General features: G+C 39.5%; 1 protein-coding gene across 1 annotated transcript in view; it reads left to right on the top strand.

Annotated features, from left to right (window-relative positions):
* The first annotated feature begins 5,978 nt into the window (after positions 1-5,978).
* rps6ka2 (ribosomal protein S6 kinase, polypeptide 2) overlaps positions 5,979-20,856 on the top strand; it is a 59,499-nt gene continuing 44,621 nt past the window's right edge. Inside the window, exon 1 of the mRNA XM_017694084.2 lies at positions 5,979-6,429. Within this exon, the coding sequence (XP_017549573.1) occupies positions 6,331-6,429 (99 nt within the window). The 5' untranslated portion in view covers positions 5,979-6,330. The remainder of the gene's footprint in view (positions 6,430-20,856) is intronic.

Genomic DNA, 20,856 nt, shown 5'->3' on the forward strand with positions numbered 1-20,856 from the left:
CAGGCCTTTTTCTCACATAACAGTTGAAGACATTCAGCGCAACTGATGTAACTCCATGACATTTTTGAGCGTGTATTGCTCAAACACTGTCACAACATCTCAATGCAGTTTGCCACTGAACTTATTTTCAAGTGATAAGAAGAAGTAGCTACATTCTTCAGTAAACTTCTCTTATTTTGGAGTATTTTCAGGCATTTTCTTTACTAACAGCCTGTAGAAATATGGATACATTAAAAAAACACACCTAAAACATGACATTACCATGCTTAACTACGTGTATGATGTTCTTACTGCTGAAAGCGGAAAGCTACTGTTAGCCAGACATAATTGGACTTGACATTATGTTTGTTTTCTGACTGTCTGTCCACAGACACTTCCCCGGGGTCTCCATCCCGTCGGACATGTCTGGAACACCTCCCTAGGGAGGCATCCAGAGGCCATCCTTACCAGATGCCCGAACCACCTCAACTGGATTCTCTCAACGTGGAGGAGCAGTGGCTCTACTCCGAGCCTCTCCCAAATCGCCGAGCTTCTCACCCTTTCTCTAAGGGAGAGCCCGGAGACCCTGCAGAGAAAGCTCATTTCGGCTGCTTGTATCTGCAATCAACATCCTTTAAGACCCCCAGCGCTGAGTGGTCTTCTCACAGTGGAAAGATGGACAGAAACACCGGTGGATGTTTTCAGATCTGAAGCAGCTTGATTTAAGTGCTGTTTATCTGACAGGGCAGTTTTTGAGTCTACCAGGTGTTCCAGGTGGCTGTTAGGAATCTTATTTTATAAGTAGCTATTAATCATTCTTTGCCTCCAGAATGTGCATCTCTGGTATGACTCGGAAACAAGCTGCAGTCTCTGTGATGCCCAAAATCTGAACCTGAAGCACATCCTTACCAGCTGCAAATCAGCTTTGACCCAAGGCTGGTAGAGGTGGTGCTATGACCAAGTGCTCCAACAACTGGCTGAGGTTTTGGAGCAATGCAGGCTTGAACCCAATAGAACCAGCCCATCATCTGCCAAACCTGACATTGCCGATGAATTCCTTATCAATTTTTCTAAGGCTTTTTGTTTTACTTCATAAATTGTTTCAAACCATACTCAATAAAGATCAGTCTGATTGTTGGTTCTACAGATTCTACAGATTTAGTAGTTTATTCTGTGTTTTAGAAAAGTTCAGGACTGTTGCCAGACTGACAGGGCTCAGTTCAAGCATCAACTTTTTCTGTGAAAGTGGTTAGAAATATACTGACTCTTTTTGGACATTTTGTACTTCTAGGTGCTATGAGTTGCTTCATGCTGATGGTTAAGGCAAAAAATCTGTCTAATTTATATTTGCTTGGTTCAAATCAAACCCAGTTATTTAGTAAAGCGTTCCAGCAACAGATTGTGATTATCTCTAGGCTATAATTAGGCTCTGTATTCCAGAGGGGGCAATTACTTTTTCACACCCGAAGACAACATCACACCTTTAATTACTCAGCTGGCCAAAAACAGTGGTGTCTTTATACTCTCAGAATCACAGCAAGCCAGGAATAAAATATGTGGGCACTGGAAAAAATGTAGAAAACGAGATGAGGATAATCAACAAACAACATATTACTGCAATATAAACATTTTACAAGGAGAGGAAGGATCAGCATCTTCCACTGTTTTGAACTAATTGTCAAAACAATCTCAGGGAAACTGAGCGTACAGTAATGCACTGTATTTTATCTGTTCATATAGGGCAGCTCGTCTATTCAAAATACACCAAAACACCAACATCAAAATAAAGGCAGTTGTGATGAACCATGAAATATCACTTAATGAATATTTGAAATACAATTACACAAATACAATACAATTACAATGGGCTACATTACATTACACACATAATGCCGTAGTGCATGCTGGGAATTGTAGTGCAGCATGTTCTGAAATGGACTAATATTAAGGGAAAATTAGCATAATTTTATGGGCCAGACAGGACAGTGCTATGGGCTTGATCTGGCCCCGGGCCTTGTTTTGACACATGACATATAGGGCATCGATTATTGCGTGGCAATGTAAATTAGCAGTAGTAACTGCCATCTGCTTTTTAGTATTAGTTAAAAAATAATAGATTATTTTTCTTAACTCTGCCAGTTTGTATACAAATAATTTGCACCTGAGGAACTGTCACTGAGGTACATTATAGTCAGAGACCACCAAACATTTCTATAATTTACAGTCCAAGTAGTTATCAAGTATAAATTTTTCACTATTTCTATTTCACTATTCACTATAACATTTATTTAACAGGCAATTACACAGAAGCCTCATTTAAATGAAATATATTTTCCAGCATTACGTGTGTCCACATTTTGCCTTTATTACAGCTTCTATTTCTGGCATTCTGCTACTTCTGCAGGGATATTTTTCCACATCTCCAAAGTTTCATCTTAGAAGTTGATTACATTTTCTGCCCCTACATTATAAATAATCTTGAACACATTCAGTGGTGTTGAGGTCTTGACTCTCAGGTGGTCCGTCAATTGGTCAGCTTCTTTGTTTGAGGTGTCTATTTCCTTTTTCTGGTGAAGCCTCTTGATCAGCTACACATCCTTTCAGACCCATAGCACTGAGTGGTCTTCTCACATTGGAAGGATGGACAGAAACACCTGTGGATGTTTTCAGATCTGAAGTAGCTTGATTTTCTCCTCTCTCTCAAAGATGAAAGCTTTAAGTGCTGTTTATCTGATGGAGGCAGTTTTGGAGTCTACCAGGTGTTCCAGGTGGTTGTTAGGAATCTCATTTTCTCTGTAGCTATTAATCATTCTTTGCCCCCAGAATGTGCATCTCTAGTGTGGCTCAGACACAGCATATAGTCTTTGTGATGCCCAAAATCTCAACTTGAAGCATATCGCTGTTGTTGGAAGAAAAAATCATATCTCCAAAATAGTAACTTTACAGGAGAAGGTAAAAATTTACTTTACTTTCAACGTAAGTCAATGAAACCAGAATTTTTTCCACGTCATTTTGGGTTGTTTCTTTTGGTCCATTCATGATGAAATTGATATACAATGTAAAGAACAACAGGTATTTTTAAATTATGTCAAAAACTGAAAAACAACAAAAATGGAGATATGGGGTTTTCTTCTGACAGCAGCGATATCCATACCAGCTGACCCAGGGCTGGTACATGTGGTGCTACAATCAAGTGCTCCTACAACTGGCTGAGGCTTTGAAACAATGCAGGCTGAACCCAATAGAACCAGGCCATCATTTGCCAAACCACAGATACGCTTTGTCAGGCAAGGAATTGAAGCGGAAGTCATCAACCTGAGGGTTATGATTTGAAACACAGATGCGAGTGACAGGCCTTAACCAACAGTTTAAGTTTGCATCCGAAATAGCCACAACTTCCCTACGGCCAGACATGATCTTGTGGTCCATCTCTGCCAAGACAGTAATCATGGCAGAACTCATAGCACCGTGGAAAGAAATGATAGAGCCTTTGAGAGAGAAAAGAAGTACAGCGAGCCTGCTGCAGGATGCACAGAAACAGGATGCAAAGCATGCACCTGCCATGTCGGATGCAGCGGCTGCATTGGAAAATCTACCCAGCAGCAATTAAAACCCTCAGAGTCACTGGGTCTAACCAAAAGAAGGGAACTTAACCCTCTACTGCATAAAGTAATTGGCAACAGTTACTTCATCTTAATTTTATTAAAAAGTAGTAATATAACATCTGTGTTTTCTTATTTAATTGTTTTAAAACATTTTATCATGTGTAAGTAATAATTAATGCAGTAGTGGGTTAGGGAGCTAGCTGAGGAGGCAGAGAAAGAAAGCTTCTGCATGTGGCTCAAAAGAAGAGACCCAAGAACCAAGGATCTTAAGGCCAGCTGTAGAGGGTGGAAGGGCAATGTCCCACCACTGTCCCACCACCCAGAGACGTTCTGGGCGTAAAGGGGCAAAACATTTTTCAAGGGTGGCTCCCAGCTGATGACCCTGCAGCTGGCCCACTGGTACTGGCGGAGGCGCAACAGGCAGAAATGTCTTGCAGGCATCTAGCACCTGTGCTTCTACCCAGTTTTGGAATCTCCTGTTTTTTCAATTATTTTCCTTTGACTTTTTGTGGATTATTTCATATCTAATCTCTTCTGAAAATGCTGTACTGATTGTTCCCCTTTCCTGCAGGAAGAGACTCTGCTCTTCTGGGAAGGCTTTATGCTGAATGTTGGAACATTGCCATGAGAATTTGATTGCAGCCATAGGAGCATTAGTGAAGTCAGGTACTGATTTTGGATGGTCAGTTCTGGATCATTCCAACTCATCCCAAAGGTATTGGAACTCCATCACTCCAGTGAATGCAGTTCCACTGCTCCAGAGCTCAGTGCTGGGGGGCTTTATACCTCTCTAGCTGCTGGCGACCTTACGTTCATACACAGTTGCTCTAGAGAGTCAAAATCTGTTAGTGAATGGTTTTATTAGAGATTATACAAGCTTTCTGCTCAGTCATTAGATGGGCGGTCTGGATACTTTTGGATAGAGTATGCTTATGACTTGGGGACTTAACATGCAGAAAAGATGTGGGACATGGCAACACACACTAAATCACTGGAATATGTTAAGGACTTGATTGTTCTCAGATGGTAAATGTCCTCATTTTTCATTCCTATTGATCAGCTAATGTATGTTGCGCAATCAGTGGATAATCCCAGAGCTGTCAAGGTTTTTTAAGGCCATTGTTGTGCTTTTTTTTTTCTTTTTTTAACGCAACACACTATATTTAGTCATGCACCAATGGACATTGATCAGCTTGATTGATTGACACATAAGTCTAGCTGCGCTGGCCAGATGCATCTGTCAGATGTAATGAATGGTATCATTACTCCACAGGGTTATTGTTCTTTAACCCATTAAAAAGATAATAAAGGTCATTCTTCTCTCTCTCAACAAGCGAGGAGGTGTTATTAGCCTGTGCATGTATTTTGAACTAAATACATATATATATCCATTTTGTAATGCTGGGGAGTGAGGAGGCAGACACATATGCAGAGATAAGTGACTTCTATTCAGGGCAAATCCAGGGTCGTAGTCGAGACAGTCCAGGTTCAGATATCCAACACATAGCGCACAAGAGTCAGACATGATGAAATCTCAAAACAGACAAACAAAGCCAATAGAATAACAGTACAAGCAAAGCTCATCAAACATTACAAAGACCAGCGACAACTAGTGGCAAACACAGGGCTTAAATAATCACAGGGTAAATGAGGGACAGGCTGGAACACAGGAGGAAACAATCGGGGTGATTGGGAGATACTAAGTCAATTGGGAGATACTAAGTCATGATTATGAGACAGTAAGTCATAATTATGAGATACTAAGTCATGATTATAAGACAGTAAGTCATAATTATGAGATACTAAGGCATTATTATGAGAAAGTCAGTCACAATTATGAGGTGCTTATAATAACTGAGATAGTAAGTCATGATTATGAGACAGTAAGTCATAATTATGAGATACTAAGTCATGATTATGAGACAGTATGTCATAATTATGAGGTGCTTATAATAATTGAGATACTAATTCATAATTATGAGCAAGTAAGTCATAATTGGGAGATACTAAGTCATAATTGGGAGAAGTCATGATTATGAGACAGTAAGTCATAATTATGAGATACTAATCATGATTATGAGAGAGTAAGTCATAATTATGAGATACTAAGTCATAATTATGAGACAGTAAGTCATAATTATGAGACACTAAGTCATGATTATGAGACAGTAAGTCATAATTATGAGATACTAAGTCATGATTATGAGACAGTCAGTCATAATTATGAGTGACTGAATGTCTCTACGGGCTGCCACGGCAGAAGGTCATGTGTGTGGTTACTACCCATCTCTGCTTACGAGTCTCAACTCACATCCAATCCTCGCACAGGAGGCGGGGCTTGTCGGAATATGGGCGGGGAAAAAGCACTGGCACGCGATTGGGTCGCTGAGCAGCTCGAGCGTTTGGGAGGGAGGTGAAGGTGCTCAGGCTGGCAGAGCGGGACTCACAGGCATGCCAGCCGAGCGCCCTGCTGAGGACACCTGCCTGCGACCTGAGCCCGGAGACGCCGCAGCAGCCAGAGCGGTCAGCCGAGACTGACCTCAGGCTGGTGTTACTGGTGCTTTTTGTTTTGCTGGTCTTCCTCGCGGTCGTCTCTCCCGCTCATAACTCTGCGTTATGGATTAGTGAAGGGGGGGCGGCCGAGAAGCTACTGTAAATCCCCCTCACTGTTACCGTGCGGCTGGATTTAAGCCCAGGACAGAGATAAATTGCCTTGAGGAGGAGAGCGGGTCGAATTTGGGCCGGTATGGACACGAACATGAGGAAATTCACAGTGCGGAGGTGGTTTTCGGTCTACCTGCGCAAGAAGTCTCGCTCGAAGAGCTCCAGCCTGTGCAAACTAGAGGTGAGTGTTTGTCGGTGTGTGTGTGTGTGTGTGTGTGTGTGTGTGCTGGTATTCTGTGAGTTGTGAGTTTACGCTGTAGCACAACAGAGAGCTACCACAGCAGAATAGCCGCTGCTGAACTCTGCCGGGTTAATTTAGTGTCCAGCTGGGTTTATATGAACGCTGCCGATGTTCAGGTCAACGCTACAGTGACTCTCTGTGAAGGTGGTGGAGGTGTGGGGTCGGTGTGACTCGGCTCTGTGGCGGAATGTCAGGCTGACTGAGGCGCAGTGCGTGTGCTCCTGTGCGGAAACCTCCCCAAACTAACCTTACAGAGTTTCCTCCTCCACAGAGATCCACACCATACTGAGGAAGACCATAACACTCAGCCCTTCCTCTCTTTATTACAGCCGTGTGGCAGAAATGCTGACTTGGGATCTCGAAATACCCACTTATCATCTCAAAATGATATTGACTATATCAATGTGACTTGGTATCTTGAAATAACGGCTCATTTTCTCAGATCTTGACTTACTGTGTCAAAAGGATGGCTTTTCTTGAAATATTGACTGGGTATTTCAAATAATGACTTCATTTTTCACCATATTGACATAGCATATTAAAATAATGAATAATCATTATTATTGTTATTAAAATTCTGAATTAGTATCTATTGATTTATTATGTCAAAATGGACTTGCTGTGTCAAAAAAAGTCTTCTTTTCTGGAAATAAGGACTTATAGTTTTTCAAAATATTGACTTAGTATCAAAGTAATGATGCTCTTTGCCACATTTTGACTTAGTATCTTAAAATAAACAATTTTCTTGGAATTTAAACTCAATTTATGAAATAATGGCTTTTCCTGAAATATCGACTTGCTTTTTTTAAAAACATTGACTTATTTTCTCAAAATATTGACTTAGCATCTTGAAATATTGTGAATTTTTTAAATTAAGACTTAGCATCTTGAAATAAGTAATCTGTTTTCTCAAAATATTGCCTTATTGTGTTAAAACATTGATAAGTGATGTCAAAAATATTGACGTCAACACAGCGATTAATGACTATAGTGTCCAGTAATAATGACTTATGCCAACAAGTTCTTTTCTTGAAATTTAATCTTTAATGTTTGACTTAGTATCTCAAAATCTTGATAAAATAAGTCAGTATTTCAAGGAAAGTCTTAGAGAGTTTAGAAATTCTCTGTTAGTGTAAAGTAAGTCATTATTTCTAAATACTAAGTCAACAAACTGCTGCTAGAAACAGAAGAAGAAACCTACCTGATGGGATGGGGCTGTTATCTCATATCAGTTTAAGGTTGCACAGTATTTTGTAGTTGTCTTCATTCTTTCCTCTAAGCACAGCATCAGAAGATTATCACAGATTTCACCTGTGGTTTTTTAAGGGCCAAATCATTTATCGAAATAAAGAAGTTTGTTGAAGTGTGCAAACGTAATGTACAATTCACCCCCAATGTACAATTGTACACAATTTTTGTGATGTCATGAAAACCAACCTATATATACATACTCACATATTCAGCCTGCAGCTGTTTAGCTCCGACCACTCACACTGAAGTTATAAGGAGTGTTTCAACCTTGTGTCACAATACAAGGGCAACCAGTCAGAGCTTGTTTACATGCGTCAGTCTTAAAGGCACAGTAACAGAAACATCCTGTTCAGCTGTAAAGAGTAAAAAGTGATCGTGGTTGTGTAAAAATAAAGGACTGTTTTTGATTTATAAACACATGCATTGTCAAGGCCTCAAATGATATAAAGAATCAATGTTGATGTTTATTGTTTATTGTTTATCTTAAAGTCCTATAATAGTAAACACATCAGTTTGAAGCTGTATATATCATTATGTACAGATTTGGTCAGTCTTTGATCAAAAGTCAAGTATGGATATCTTTTCTTTATGTTAGTGATGTTTTACATTTGTGTTGAAATCAGTTCTATTAACCATGGGATACTCATCAGAAGTACTTTCTGTTTCAAATTTAAGTGAAATCTAAACATTTTTGTCTGAGAAAACAGTAAAAACATATGAGCAGAGTCTAGTCCTCTGTTTATTTTCAAACAGCACTGGACACTTTGACATTGTTTTTCTTCTTTTTTTGCTGAACGCTGAAATGTCTGCCGAGTCAGATGATCAGCCTTGACATACCTGTCCGGCAATATTAAAAGTTAAGTCATCAAACTGCTCGACTTCATGTTTGATGACCGCAGTTCAGCTGACGAAGAGTAAAATGCAGTGGGACGTCTGTGTTATGTTGAGTCCAGGTGTCCTGCTGTTGAAATGTACTACATAATTGGGTCCATTTCTGTTCTAGGTGTTTCTAACACAGACATTGCTGTATATGTATTTATATTGTAATGCGTCTGTTTTCAGTCTGATGATTCATTTAATTGTAGCTCCTATGCTGAACCTGCCTATTAGTCATAATGTCAATTGTGGAACAAAGTGGGACTGAAATGTTGTGCTCTTGAAAATGTGGATGCCTGCATAATATGTTTACCTGAGACAAGCATTACATTAAGTCTGTCCTTTTATTGAAGTGTCATCTATTATCTGTGGATATTTATAACAAAGGGAGTATGGATATAATCCGGTCAGTATGCAAATGGGATAAAATAGAAATGTTATTTTAAGAGCAGACCTGAATGAAGAAAAACATTCAGCAATAGAAATGGAAATGGCATCCAGAATTCTGCAATATGATTTTTATTTTTCCATGTATGCGTAATACTGTAATGTGCAGATATAATTTTGACTTTAAGACATTTAAAACAAAAGATTTGGTAATATGTGACCACATGAACATGAAAAACTACTAGCTTCACTGTAGGGAGAGGGTGGTAAGCTGAATTGCCACATATCCATAGCCCAGGGGTGTCCAGTCTTATCCACAAAGGGCTCGTGTGGGTGTTTTCATTCCAACAAAGCAGGAAAACCAATTGAATAAATCAGGTGTGTTTCAGCTTGTTTGGTATGAACAGCTACAGCCACACTGGCCCTTTGTGGGCTGGAGGTTAGGGAATCAGCCTTGTGACCAGAAGGTCGCTGGTTTGATCCCCAGATTCGACAGTACATGACTGAGGTGTCTTTGAGCAAGACACCTAACCCCCAACTGCTTCCTGGGGCGCTACGGATAGGGCAGCCCACCGCTCCGGGCAAGAGTGCTCACTGCCCCCTAGTGTGTGTGTGCTCACTAGTGTGTATGTGGTGTTTCACTTAATGGATGGGTTCATGGATAGGTTAAATGTGTAGGTGGAATTTCCCCATTGTGGGACTAATAAGGGTCATAAATCTTAAGATTAGACACCAATGCCAGAAGGTCTCAGGTTCAATGCCCAGCATGGTGCAGTAAAACACTATTAAATGTCAAGGATACAAAGGCTGTACAGTTTGCCCTTGAAAAAGATAGTAATCCTAAAGCTTGAAGTGTAAAGCATATATGGCTCATTTTGTTGTTGTTATGCTTCGTTTGTACAATGTTGACATTAAATTGGAAAATTGTTTAATGGTTGTTAAAGATATTAAGATAAGTTTGTATACAGTTTGAAGCCCTTCTCAAACTTTCTCAGAAACCCCTTTTTGAGTTGGGTTAGTTGTACCAGAAGATATCCAGTTATGTGATCAGTGCATGATTTGACTGGCCGATTTGTAGGGGATAAAGGATCTGTGTAATTTCCCCAAATTACCCCAAATAGCCCAGATTGAAACATCATCACGTGGACTTTCACATTAGTGTAATTACATTACATGCTTCCACAATGACATGGCTAAATGGCAAGTATAGCAGGGAAAACTCCAAAATGTGACACTGAGAGAGGAGACTTTACATCTCATTTCAGAGTGGGATGATGACAGCTGTTGTGAACTTGAGCATTAACCCTTGTGTGGTGTTGATGTGTTTGTTACTCAGTGGTCTGGTGGACCCACCAAATTATTGTTTTTTTTAATCAACTTAACAATTTATGTTAAAATACCAGATGTTCAAAATATCACACGTATCCAGCGCAGGATTCACCTTTAGCAGCTGTAGCAAGTCAGCAGCCTGTCCATGTTGTCTACCCTTACGCACACACATATACAAACACATACACAGACACACACTAACAGCAGGCCATGCAGGAGGAGAACAGAGTGAAGGACAGCACCTCCACACATTTATTGCCCACAGGTATGAACTTTATATGTTCTTCACAGAAAATGAGCAAAGGCCAATGAGTGGGGATGAAATAATAATAAATCACATTATTTTGTCTTTTGGTAAACATTGAAACTTAGTCCCACAGTCCCCAGCACTACGCAAGGGTTAAGTAATTGGGTTCCTGTTACCCTGCTGTGTTATTACATTACTGTGATGTTGATTTTAACAGTGCTACACTTCCTGGGGAGCTCCTGGTTCACCAAATTATAGAAGGTAATTGGGAAGTATTACTTAGCATACTGCAGTCATTGCAGATTCATGCTGGATTAAAATAACAGTTCTCACCGTTAAACACTCCCCAGGTAAACTAATCCAGCTCAAGCATGGCTCAAGTCCCCCTTTGTGAATAACAAGTGCACCACCGCCTCCCAGGTCATTACTCTTACTTGATGAATGAGCTCCATGTCTTACCAGACACTTATACATCGCTTTCTCCACATCTATCACCACACATGACATGAGACATGACCCAGACCTGTGACATTATGGATAACTCATCAGGAAGGCCCAGTATGGCCATGAATATTGATCGGTCTGCATATATTTTATTTCAATAACATTTAATGACATCATTTTCAATCTCTTAAATGGCCAGGGCTCACCGGCAGGTCTGTAATGCTGCTACACACTTCTATGACCTAAAACTAACTCAGCCAGTTTGCTTTGTAATCCTTGTAGTTACTGAATAATATGCCTTTCTATGTTAGAAGCCTGAGATTTTAAGGGATTTAAACTAATACCACTTTTTTAGATAAGACCAAAGCAGATTAAGTAAACCGACAAAGTTAAAACTTACTAAGCAGAGATACAAACTCAGAGATGGTCCTATGACCCCCACTGAGACTCTAGTTTGAGAACCACTGATCTATAGGTGGGAGCAGAAGAATATCAAGAATCTCTCTTATGTATTGAATTGAATTGAATTCAGATCCTTTAGCCAACTGTGTTTAAACACATTGGAATTTCACCTCCGAATTTAACCCATTCATGCAGTGAAACACCCACATACATGCACACTAGTGAACACACACACTAGGGGTCAGTGAACACACTTGCCCGGAGCGGTGGGCAGCCCTATCCACGGTGCCCAGGGAGCAGGTAGGGGTTAGGTGCCTTGCTCAAGGGCACTTCAGTCACATATTGTCAGCTGAGGGGATGGAACCGGCGACCTTCCCTAACCTCCAGCCCATGACTGGAAAGATTCAGTTCAGCTAATATGACAGTTTTTAAATATGATTTTTTAGCCATGTGGTGCACAAAGCCAGTTGTTATGTGGTCTGTTTCAGAGGCTCCTGCCCAGAGACTGAAAATAATACACTGTACTTTGGGGGCAGTGTTGCCTTTAGGCTGTTTCACTGTAGAAGTCTCTGTGTACACCACATAGCAGGGCTGAGCTGCTGTTACAGAGTCCCAGGGGCCACTGTAGAGGAGCGCTCGGGAGGGGAGCGCAACGGAGCAAATCTGCTACATAGGTTGCCGCACTTGAAGACTCCCTCGCACAGAATAACAATGAGTAGGAGTGAACTGTACTGTGGACAGTGCTGCCTTTTGGTCTCTTAAACGAATATTCCAGCATATTTCAACCTTCCTATCTCTGTGTCTTTAGCCAATGGTGGTTTATCACAGATAATGTCCTTGTCCTTGGAAAAAGAACAGAAACACAATAGACTCAAGATACAGTTATAGTTGAAGCCACTGGGGTGGTTCTCAGCATCTGCCCTTTGGTTTCTGTTAAGTTTACATGTGCGCTGTTCTTTTTAAGCATAGGGAAACCTGTCAAAATAGCTTTCTGTGGTAAAAACCATGTGATATAGATATATCAGACACTGGGTTAAAAAGATAGTATTCCTTTAATATTTGATTACAAAACATTAATAATACCTAGAGTTGATCCAAACAATTTTACAGGCTTTGACTGCTAATCTGAACGAATACTTGAATACTTTATTCTCATTGTGTACCTTAAAAATAAGATTTACATTTCAGAATCAACCATAATTAAGTATGTTAGTTTAAGATGTTCAATTTGTTTATATTTTAGGTGCTAGATAGTTCTTTCATAATCAAAATATTCCAGGTTTCAAATATTTTTACACATTTGTACATCAACTTTTCTGATTGATGTTCTGAAGAGGCAGAGACTCTTCAGATGTGCTGTAATGTTATGTCAGATAAAGGAGACCAATGAGGCTGAATTTTTGCTTATTTACGTAGCGATGGTGCAGAAATTCAAGATGTAAATTTAGCTGGTTTGCTGAATGGAGTTCATATTCCAATGCTAACTTAGTGTTCAGGTTCCATCATGAATTAAATATTTTGTTGAATGAACATAAATATCATACTGGATTGATGACCCAGTGAGTTGCTGCAATGTTTTATATGAAATGGGTATACATTTATGGCTGTTCATAACTTACAGGAGTCAGATGAACCTGTTAGCTAGCTCAATCTCTCTGTTTTCATCTTTGAGCTCCGCACAGGTTCATGTGAATGTTCAACAGTGAAAACTGTAACTAGTTTTTCTTTGTTTTAAATGTTTGCTATTTTAATCCTTTTCACAGAAGACTGAAAGCAAGACAAGCGAGTAAAAATTACTAAAATTGCAATCAACGTTTAAAACAAAGAGAAGGTTCCAAATACATGGTCCCTTGGCTTCTTTATGTGAATGTAGCCACACAAACGTGTATTTGGCAGTCTCGCTTTGTTTTAAATGCTGTTTGCCATTTTAGTCATTTTTATCTTGCTTCAGTCTTGCGAAGAAAAATAGTGAAACATTGTGAAATCTTAGGGGAAGTTTGTCTGTGTTCAGCCTTTAGCTAACATTACATGGGTGGGCCAGTTTCATAGCCTAATATCATGTCCATCATTAGGAATTATCTTAAGTGTTGTTGTTGTAGTCAGATCAATCCATATCCCTATTCATTATTTCTAGGCATTGTTATTTTTGTCGATATGTGTTTTCAATTTTATAGTAACATTACCCATAGTAATTGGAGCTTTTTCACCCTCAGTACTGCGTTATGTTGATATGAAAGTTTTGGCACTCACCATTCAAATAGATCTGAATAATCTAAGAAAACATCTAATTGCGATTGACTGATATTACAACTGAAATGCAGTTTGCACTGAATTCCTTGTGCACACAAAAAATATGCTTCTTCAAGGGTTCTTTTTAGAATGAAATAGACAGTGGTTCTATATAGAACCATGAACACTTAAAGAACAATTTGCATGATCAGGGCTTGTTTGCATCATGAAATGTTCTGCACATTGATAAAGATACTGCACATTGATACTGCTTTATATGGTTCTATATAGAACCTTTTTGAATATTGGCTTCTGTTGTTACAAAGTCAAGCTTGTTACAGTAAGAAAACACCCTTTGGTGCTATATAGAACCATTTTTTGAACAAAAGAACCCTTGAAGACCCATAAAAGAAAGCAATCAATAATAAGCCTTTGTATGAAATAAACCTGGGTAGTTAAGGGGTTAAATTAGTTAAATTAAATAAACGTGTTGTTGTCATTTTCCTCCTTGTTTTATGTGTAATGTTCTTGTTGAAAACAGTGATAAATAAACTGACACATAACCGTCAGTATGTGCACTACAGTTCTGATGTTCTCTAAAAGGCTAAACAAAAGACGAAGCTCCCGAACACTAAATAACTGGAAGCTGAAGGGACTGAAAGCTTGGGAATTCAAATCACTCAGGCCAGCTATTACCATTCAACAATGGGACCATCTTACTAAAATGGTGTCTTAAAATAAAATTGAATGTCTGTCAAAGTTATCTATTTCTTTTTTCTAGTTCTTTGTCCTGTTTGGTAGATGAATGCCGTCCTTAGCCAGTGCTCATCAAGCCCAGTCACAGCCTTTTCAGTTGAAAGTGGACAAAAGCTTCCAAATCAAGATTAAAACTGTGGGCGTTTGTGCTTAGTAACTTTAAAGCATACAGTATAATCCTGCATCCTCCATGTTCCAAGATTTTGTCCTCTATTAACTGACTGTAATAAGTCCAACACAAAAACTACTTTGAATACAATGAATACTTTGAGTTATTGACACTATGAGGCCAGTCAGCCTAAAAGGACAAAGCTGAGTTGCATCTTCTCCCTTATGGATTATCTGGCTGGTTTCTCTTTATGATCTAAATCAATACAGCTGCTGTTCCGTGCTTGAATTATGCCCACCCCCCCACAAACACACACACACACACACACACACACACACACACACACACACACACACACACACACACACACACACACATTGGATGATTCATATACTAGTGTGTACAGTTTAATCAAGACTCAAATAGGAGAACATGTGAGAATCTGTCTATTTAATGAGTTCATTGGCATCACTGTCACCCTCAATGTCAGCATTTCAACCAAGGTCATCCACATTAGTTGGGGACATTTGCCTCAGCGCTGAATGCTGAAGGGGCTGTGATAGTTCAAGGTGGTGAAAGGCAGTCAAAGGTCCTGTACAGCTGAAGAACAGCACTAGGCTTTAGAAAACACAGCAAAACACGCTAAAAGCCGCCTGCTTATCCAGCGTTTCATCTGAAATGAAGAGTATTAATAGAGAATTTGTCCCCGTCTGCTGCAGTAACAGCCTCTACTCTTCTGGGAAAGCTTTGCACTAGATGTTGGGACATCGCTGTGAGGATTTGACTGTATTCAGCCGGATTTGATTGTATTCAGCCATAAGAGCATTAGTGAGGTCAGCTACTGATGTTGGATGGTCAGATCTAGATCACTTCAAATCATCCCAAAGGTACTGGGTGGAGCTCCATCAATCCAGAGAACACAGATGCAGTTCTTCACAGCTCAAAGCTGGTAGGCTTTATACTCCTCTAGCTGATGGTGACCTTAGGCTCATGTTCCAGGCTGTTCAAAGAAAGGTTGAAACACTATAGTACTAAATATACTGAGTGGCCGCCAGTATATGCTTTGAGGGCGGGGAGGTGGTGGTGGTGGTGGGGTTGTTGGGGTGTGTGTGTGTGTGTGTGTGTGTGTGTACTCAATGCCTTGGTCAGCAATGACTGCATCTTTCACACCTTTCCCCTACCACTTAGCCTTTACCCCTTTGTTTTGTGTGTTCAGGTCTAGGGGCAGGGTGAAGTGTTCAGGCTACATGGCCCTCCAAATGGAGGTTTTTCAGGTTTTGGCTGCGCAAGTGTTTTCACTGTTAAAAATTACAATAACTATTTTATTGTCTTAGTTTAATGTTGTTTCTTATTATGGTTCTTTGTAGCTAGTTAGCTAAATTTCCTATTCCTCCTTGTAGGTTTAAGGTGGAACGAGAAAATTCAAGCAAGAAGCTGGCGAATAGCTGACTTATGCTTTATATTACAGACAAATTTGGGGTGGGTGATGATAAATAATTGTTGCATCCCCCCTCTTTGAAGTCATACAATGCCGTAAATTTAACTAAATCCCAGCAGTGAGGCTGCTGAACTTTACTCTCCTCTGCTGTCAATGCAAACTGGCAGGGTCGCCTACAGAGCAGTGCTAGGAGCCTGTTAATGAAGTACACTACAACTTGTAACTCAGTTCCAAGGGTCGGGGTGACGCTTGAAAACAAGGGGTAGGGATAAAAAATGAGAAATGGGATTGGGCCCAAGGTTGGTATATTACTTAGAATGCAAATTCATTTAATATTTTTCCCATGAGACGAGCCTCGGCTGCTGAATAACACATTAACAGTTTGTTCTTAAATGGCTATAGAGAATAATATGTGTAATATGTGCCACAGAACGTGAAGAACGTCTGACTGTTTGCCTGCCTGCCTGCCTGGGGTGCGTGATGCTCATTCTCATATAGCATGAGTAATCAAGCATCTGGAGTGATTTGCGATGTACGCTGAGTGGAGTCAGTGCACGTAACACTTGAATGAGTCATACGGTTATGCTAACATAGGTTGCCTATTGCCCTCAGCCAACTTGGGCAGTTGAAACTAAAGGTCAAGGCAAGAAATGTTGCCCAGAGAAAAGAAAAAGGAATTCTGTTGCATAGCAAACCTTCTCCATTATTGCTTTTCTAACCCACCAAGTAGGCAAAGCCTTAGAGGCTAAATTAACCTCAGTGCACCCTTAAACTCAATTGAGAGGTAAATGGATTGAGATGGAAAGAAGGTTAGGTGGTTTCTGCTCAATTCCCCAAGCTCAGTCTGCCAGCCTCAGCCCGACTGTGGACACAGCTAAATGCAGCTGCTGCACCGTATTGCATCAGGCATGCGTTAGAAGCTGCTCCACTATAGCTTTGTGCTCGGGGTCTGCATTATGATATCCTGGCAGCGAGCATCATGTCTTGGCGCAGACAGTGCAGAGAGAGGCAAATGGTGTCGTTCAGTGCCAGTTAAAAGTGTTTAGTAGCTCAGCACACTGTTGTGGGGTCTTATGCTTCTGTAAATAAATATATTTATATATTAATCTAAACGAGATGTTCTGTAACATGTAATGTGCCTACTAGTACATTACACATTACATGGCATTTTTGTGAGAAATGCAGTGGTACTGCAACACTTGTTTTGGGATAGTTAAATCTTTTCTAAGACTAATGTACACTCCTGTGCAAAAGTATGGGCACCCCTGGTTAAATTACAAGGTTTGTTGATTTTCCTTTCTAAAGAAAATCTTAATATATTCAGAAAAATGGTCCTTTATTTAGATCTGTCCATGAACAGGGTTTGTCCCCTAAAATCTGGAGTGCTGACTTTTCTGGCAATTGTTTGTCATTGCTAAAGGGCCTTGCTTATTTGTGGACAGGGATTTTTTACTTTTTTTTCATTTTTAAAGTTAATATCATCTCACAAATGCCTTTTTCATTCAGTTTTGATCACATATCCTGCATACATCACAGTTGTGGTACATAGTTAGTAAATGGCTGATATTTGTCTGGTTTACCAGTTGAAATACTTCTTAAGGTATGAGTCATAACCTCTACACCACTGTGTGCCACGGATAATGTACAAACAGTGCAGAACAGGCTAAAGGTTTCCCATTCAGCTGAATGGCTGTGAGGGATGTTTGTCATGTTTTAAAGGACTCATATCTTGGAAAACCACTTTTTTAAATAAGAGAATTTATAAACACTGTTAACAATTCAAAACATACTGGTCACTCCTCAGTCCATACAGTCTGTGTATGAATACTAAGGGGTAGAACCATCCCATTTTAACATCACTGTTTCTGTGATGTCATGGTAAACAACCCATTCACTTGCATCTGCCTATTCAGCCTATATTATAACTGTTATTATTCTTCTATTTAACGGAGAATTTACAGGATTACCTCCCTAGTTCAGTCAGATAGAAATTGTATTCAAAATGGCTTCAATCGGACCAGTCTATTCCGATTGAGGTGTGTACATGGGCATATTATGTTCTGATCTATTAACAGATAATCAGACTGCATGTAAATGTGGCTACTGTCTCAAAAGTTCATGACAGACGATCTACTAAAAATGGTGCAAAATTACATAGAACAGTCTTGTTATATTGAAAACCATTGAAAGTTTTTATCAAATCTTTCCATTTTTTTTTTCCTTTATAAAGTTTTTTTTTTCTTTGGAGAGCCCATTACACCGCAGAGTAGTAAGGTTAAACATGTGACTTATGAACTCAAAGGAAGGGACCTAACCATCATGAAAACTATAATTTCTCAATCACTATCAAGAGCGGTGCTCCTTAACCTTTTCCCTAGAAACCCTGAGCGCCATTCATTATGGTGTCATTTTCCTGTTTCCTGCTGACTGTCGGTTATAACAGCCCCCGCTGTACCAACTCTTCGCTGCCTATAATGTCTGTTAGGTCTCCAAAATAGAAAGAAGAAAGATTAAGTTTGTGTTAAGGTGAAATAAAGAGGACTGGATAAGTAGCAAAAAAGTATGAACAGGCTTCAAAATGAAGAGGAAGGTTGAGGGGAAGGTTGAGCACCATCATATTTCAAAGAGGTTTTTATTTCCCTTTTAAAGCCCCTGTTAAAGCGACTGCAGAATCAGATTTTTTGTGGGTTTTTGAACTAGACTGTACAAATTCAGTGTTCATACCAACACAAAACTGAGTGCGGCCTAGCAAGTTTGGACAAATGTATGTTTAGAGTAAATGAATGTAGATACACTAATTTGACTTCACTGTCTCTTTCTATTCTCTTCACTCTTCGCTGGTCTTACTGTAACAGTAGCAGGGTATCCATTCAAATAGTTTGGTGAATTTTAATCAAGATTTCCAAGAAGTCATTAAAAGTAAATGCGAAATAATAAGTGCTTCCGTCAAGTACTGAATATGACGCGACAGGCTGACGTTGTACAGTCTCATGGAGGGATTCACACCTTTATTACTGAAAACACAAATGCTGTATCTATGGGGAACTTAGATCACCAGCATGCAAAGCTATGGCATTACTCAGCACACTAATTTATTGCTCTGTGCCTTGTAATTATAGCTCTATTTAAGAGCTCCCTATGAATCCCTGTGTTTTTAACCATAATAAAAAAATTGTGTAGCAAGTTATTTATACCCCTCATTATTGACATTATATTTGGTTGTTGTTCAAAATAATCTCTTGAGGAAATTTAGCACTTTTTTAAAGAGATTGTCAGTGTGTATTGGGGGGATTTCCAGTGCTGTGGTGATTCGTGACAGGTGAGAGTTTCTGAGAGAACCGCAGGCGGTCAGTGCTGCATCACTGACTTGCTAGACTCACCAACTAAGATGACACCTGTACAGTCTGAGGGTAAAGGGTCAAGACCTCCTGTCTGGCTCCTGGTAGAGCAGTTTTGACAGCTGTACATGGCTGTAGCCCAAACAGATCAGAGACAATGGGTAGAGTGGGCAGTGACCCATTTAATGAGGACTAAAGCTGCTATCTGATGTTGCCATTGGCCACCTCAAACAGTTTTGAGAGCATGTGGTGCCAATGTCACTTTTGTTCCTGCACGTCAGCATTTATTTGGAAAAAAACTTTTTTTTCATCACCATTTTTCACGTTTGTCCTTTATTGATGAACCACTTTTGCACCTCATTCAGATGTTAAAATGAATGTTTGCTATATTCAGGCATTTCTGGCTGACATTTTCAAGCGGAAGGTGGAAAACCTTCCAGTGATTTAGACTTCTTCATCCTGACGTTTATCATTTTTATCAAATTCCCGTTCTCGTATTTGTTTGTTCATTCATGCATATAGATTATATGTTGACATTGATCAGCTTTTCTGTTTCCGTCTGTAAGTATATGGGTTTTAGAGGTTTCAGTCAGTTAAAAAAAGACATGTCGTTTTCATGCATATGTTTTTTCTACTCAAATATTAAACCTTTGATTCAACTTAGCAGCTAGTTTTCAGTTGGCCACCCATGCATCATACATGCTTCATTCATTTTTAGATGGTTCAGTGAATTTTAATTAAATACATATTGATTTCTTTATGTGAAAATACAGCTGACAGCTAATGTGAGTTTATATTAGTCAAACGGGTCAGACTTTTATTCTGATGCCGTTCAAAATGTGATTTATGTACTTTTTATGTATATTATATTACACTGCTAATGCATAAAACAGTATGACAGCATTATGGCCTCCAGCCAAGGCATTATATCAGCAGATATAGGGCTGGATACAAATGTAGCACTGATCTCTTCTTTCTTGTTTGTTCTTCCCTTTTGGAATTAGTACAAGTTATCAGGTGGTTAAGTTACAGCATTACCCTGTTGATCTGAAACAGCTGCTGACCTAGATCACTCCATTCCTCACATGCCACCATGTTAATGAATGTACTTAATAAGCACTACTTTGTCCTCTCTGAACCACCTGATTCCAATTTTACTGTTTGCTTGATTTGTCTTTAGCACTGTGGCTTATTCAGGCCGTGGAGTTTGATATCACTGTATCATGTAAAGTTGCCTTTTATATAGACATAGTTTCCAGTAATTTAATATTATGAGTTGATGCTTTTAATTGCATTTACCAGCTGTTGTCCTGCTCAGTTATACACTGGTTATGTGATTTATATCAGGTCTTCTCTATCAGTATATCAGTAGCCCATTATGTAATATGGCCTAGGTTGTCACATGGCAGATTTGCAGGGACATGTCAAACTCATGCTCTCCAGCATGTGTTTTACAGACAGAGATGGAGTTGCAATTTAATTTTTGCAATACAGGAAAATATTTTAATGACTTCTGACTGGATTTAAGCCATAATCGTGTGGTGTTGCCATGCTGCTTTTT

This window comes from Pygocentrus nattereri, chromosome 5 (assembly GCF_015220715.1).
Source record: "Pygocentrus nattereri isolate fPygNat1 chromosome 5, fPygNat1.pri, whole genome shotgun sequence".
Taxonomy (NCBI): Eukaryota; Metazoa; Chordata; class Actinopteri; order Characiformes; family Serrasalmidae; genus Pygocentrus; species Pygocentrus nattereri.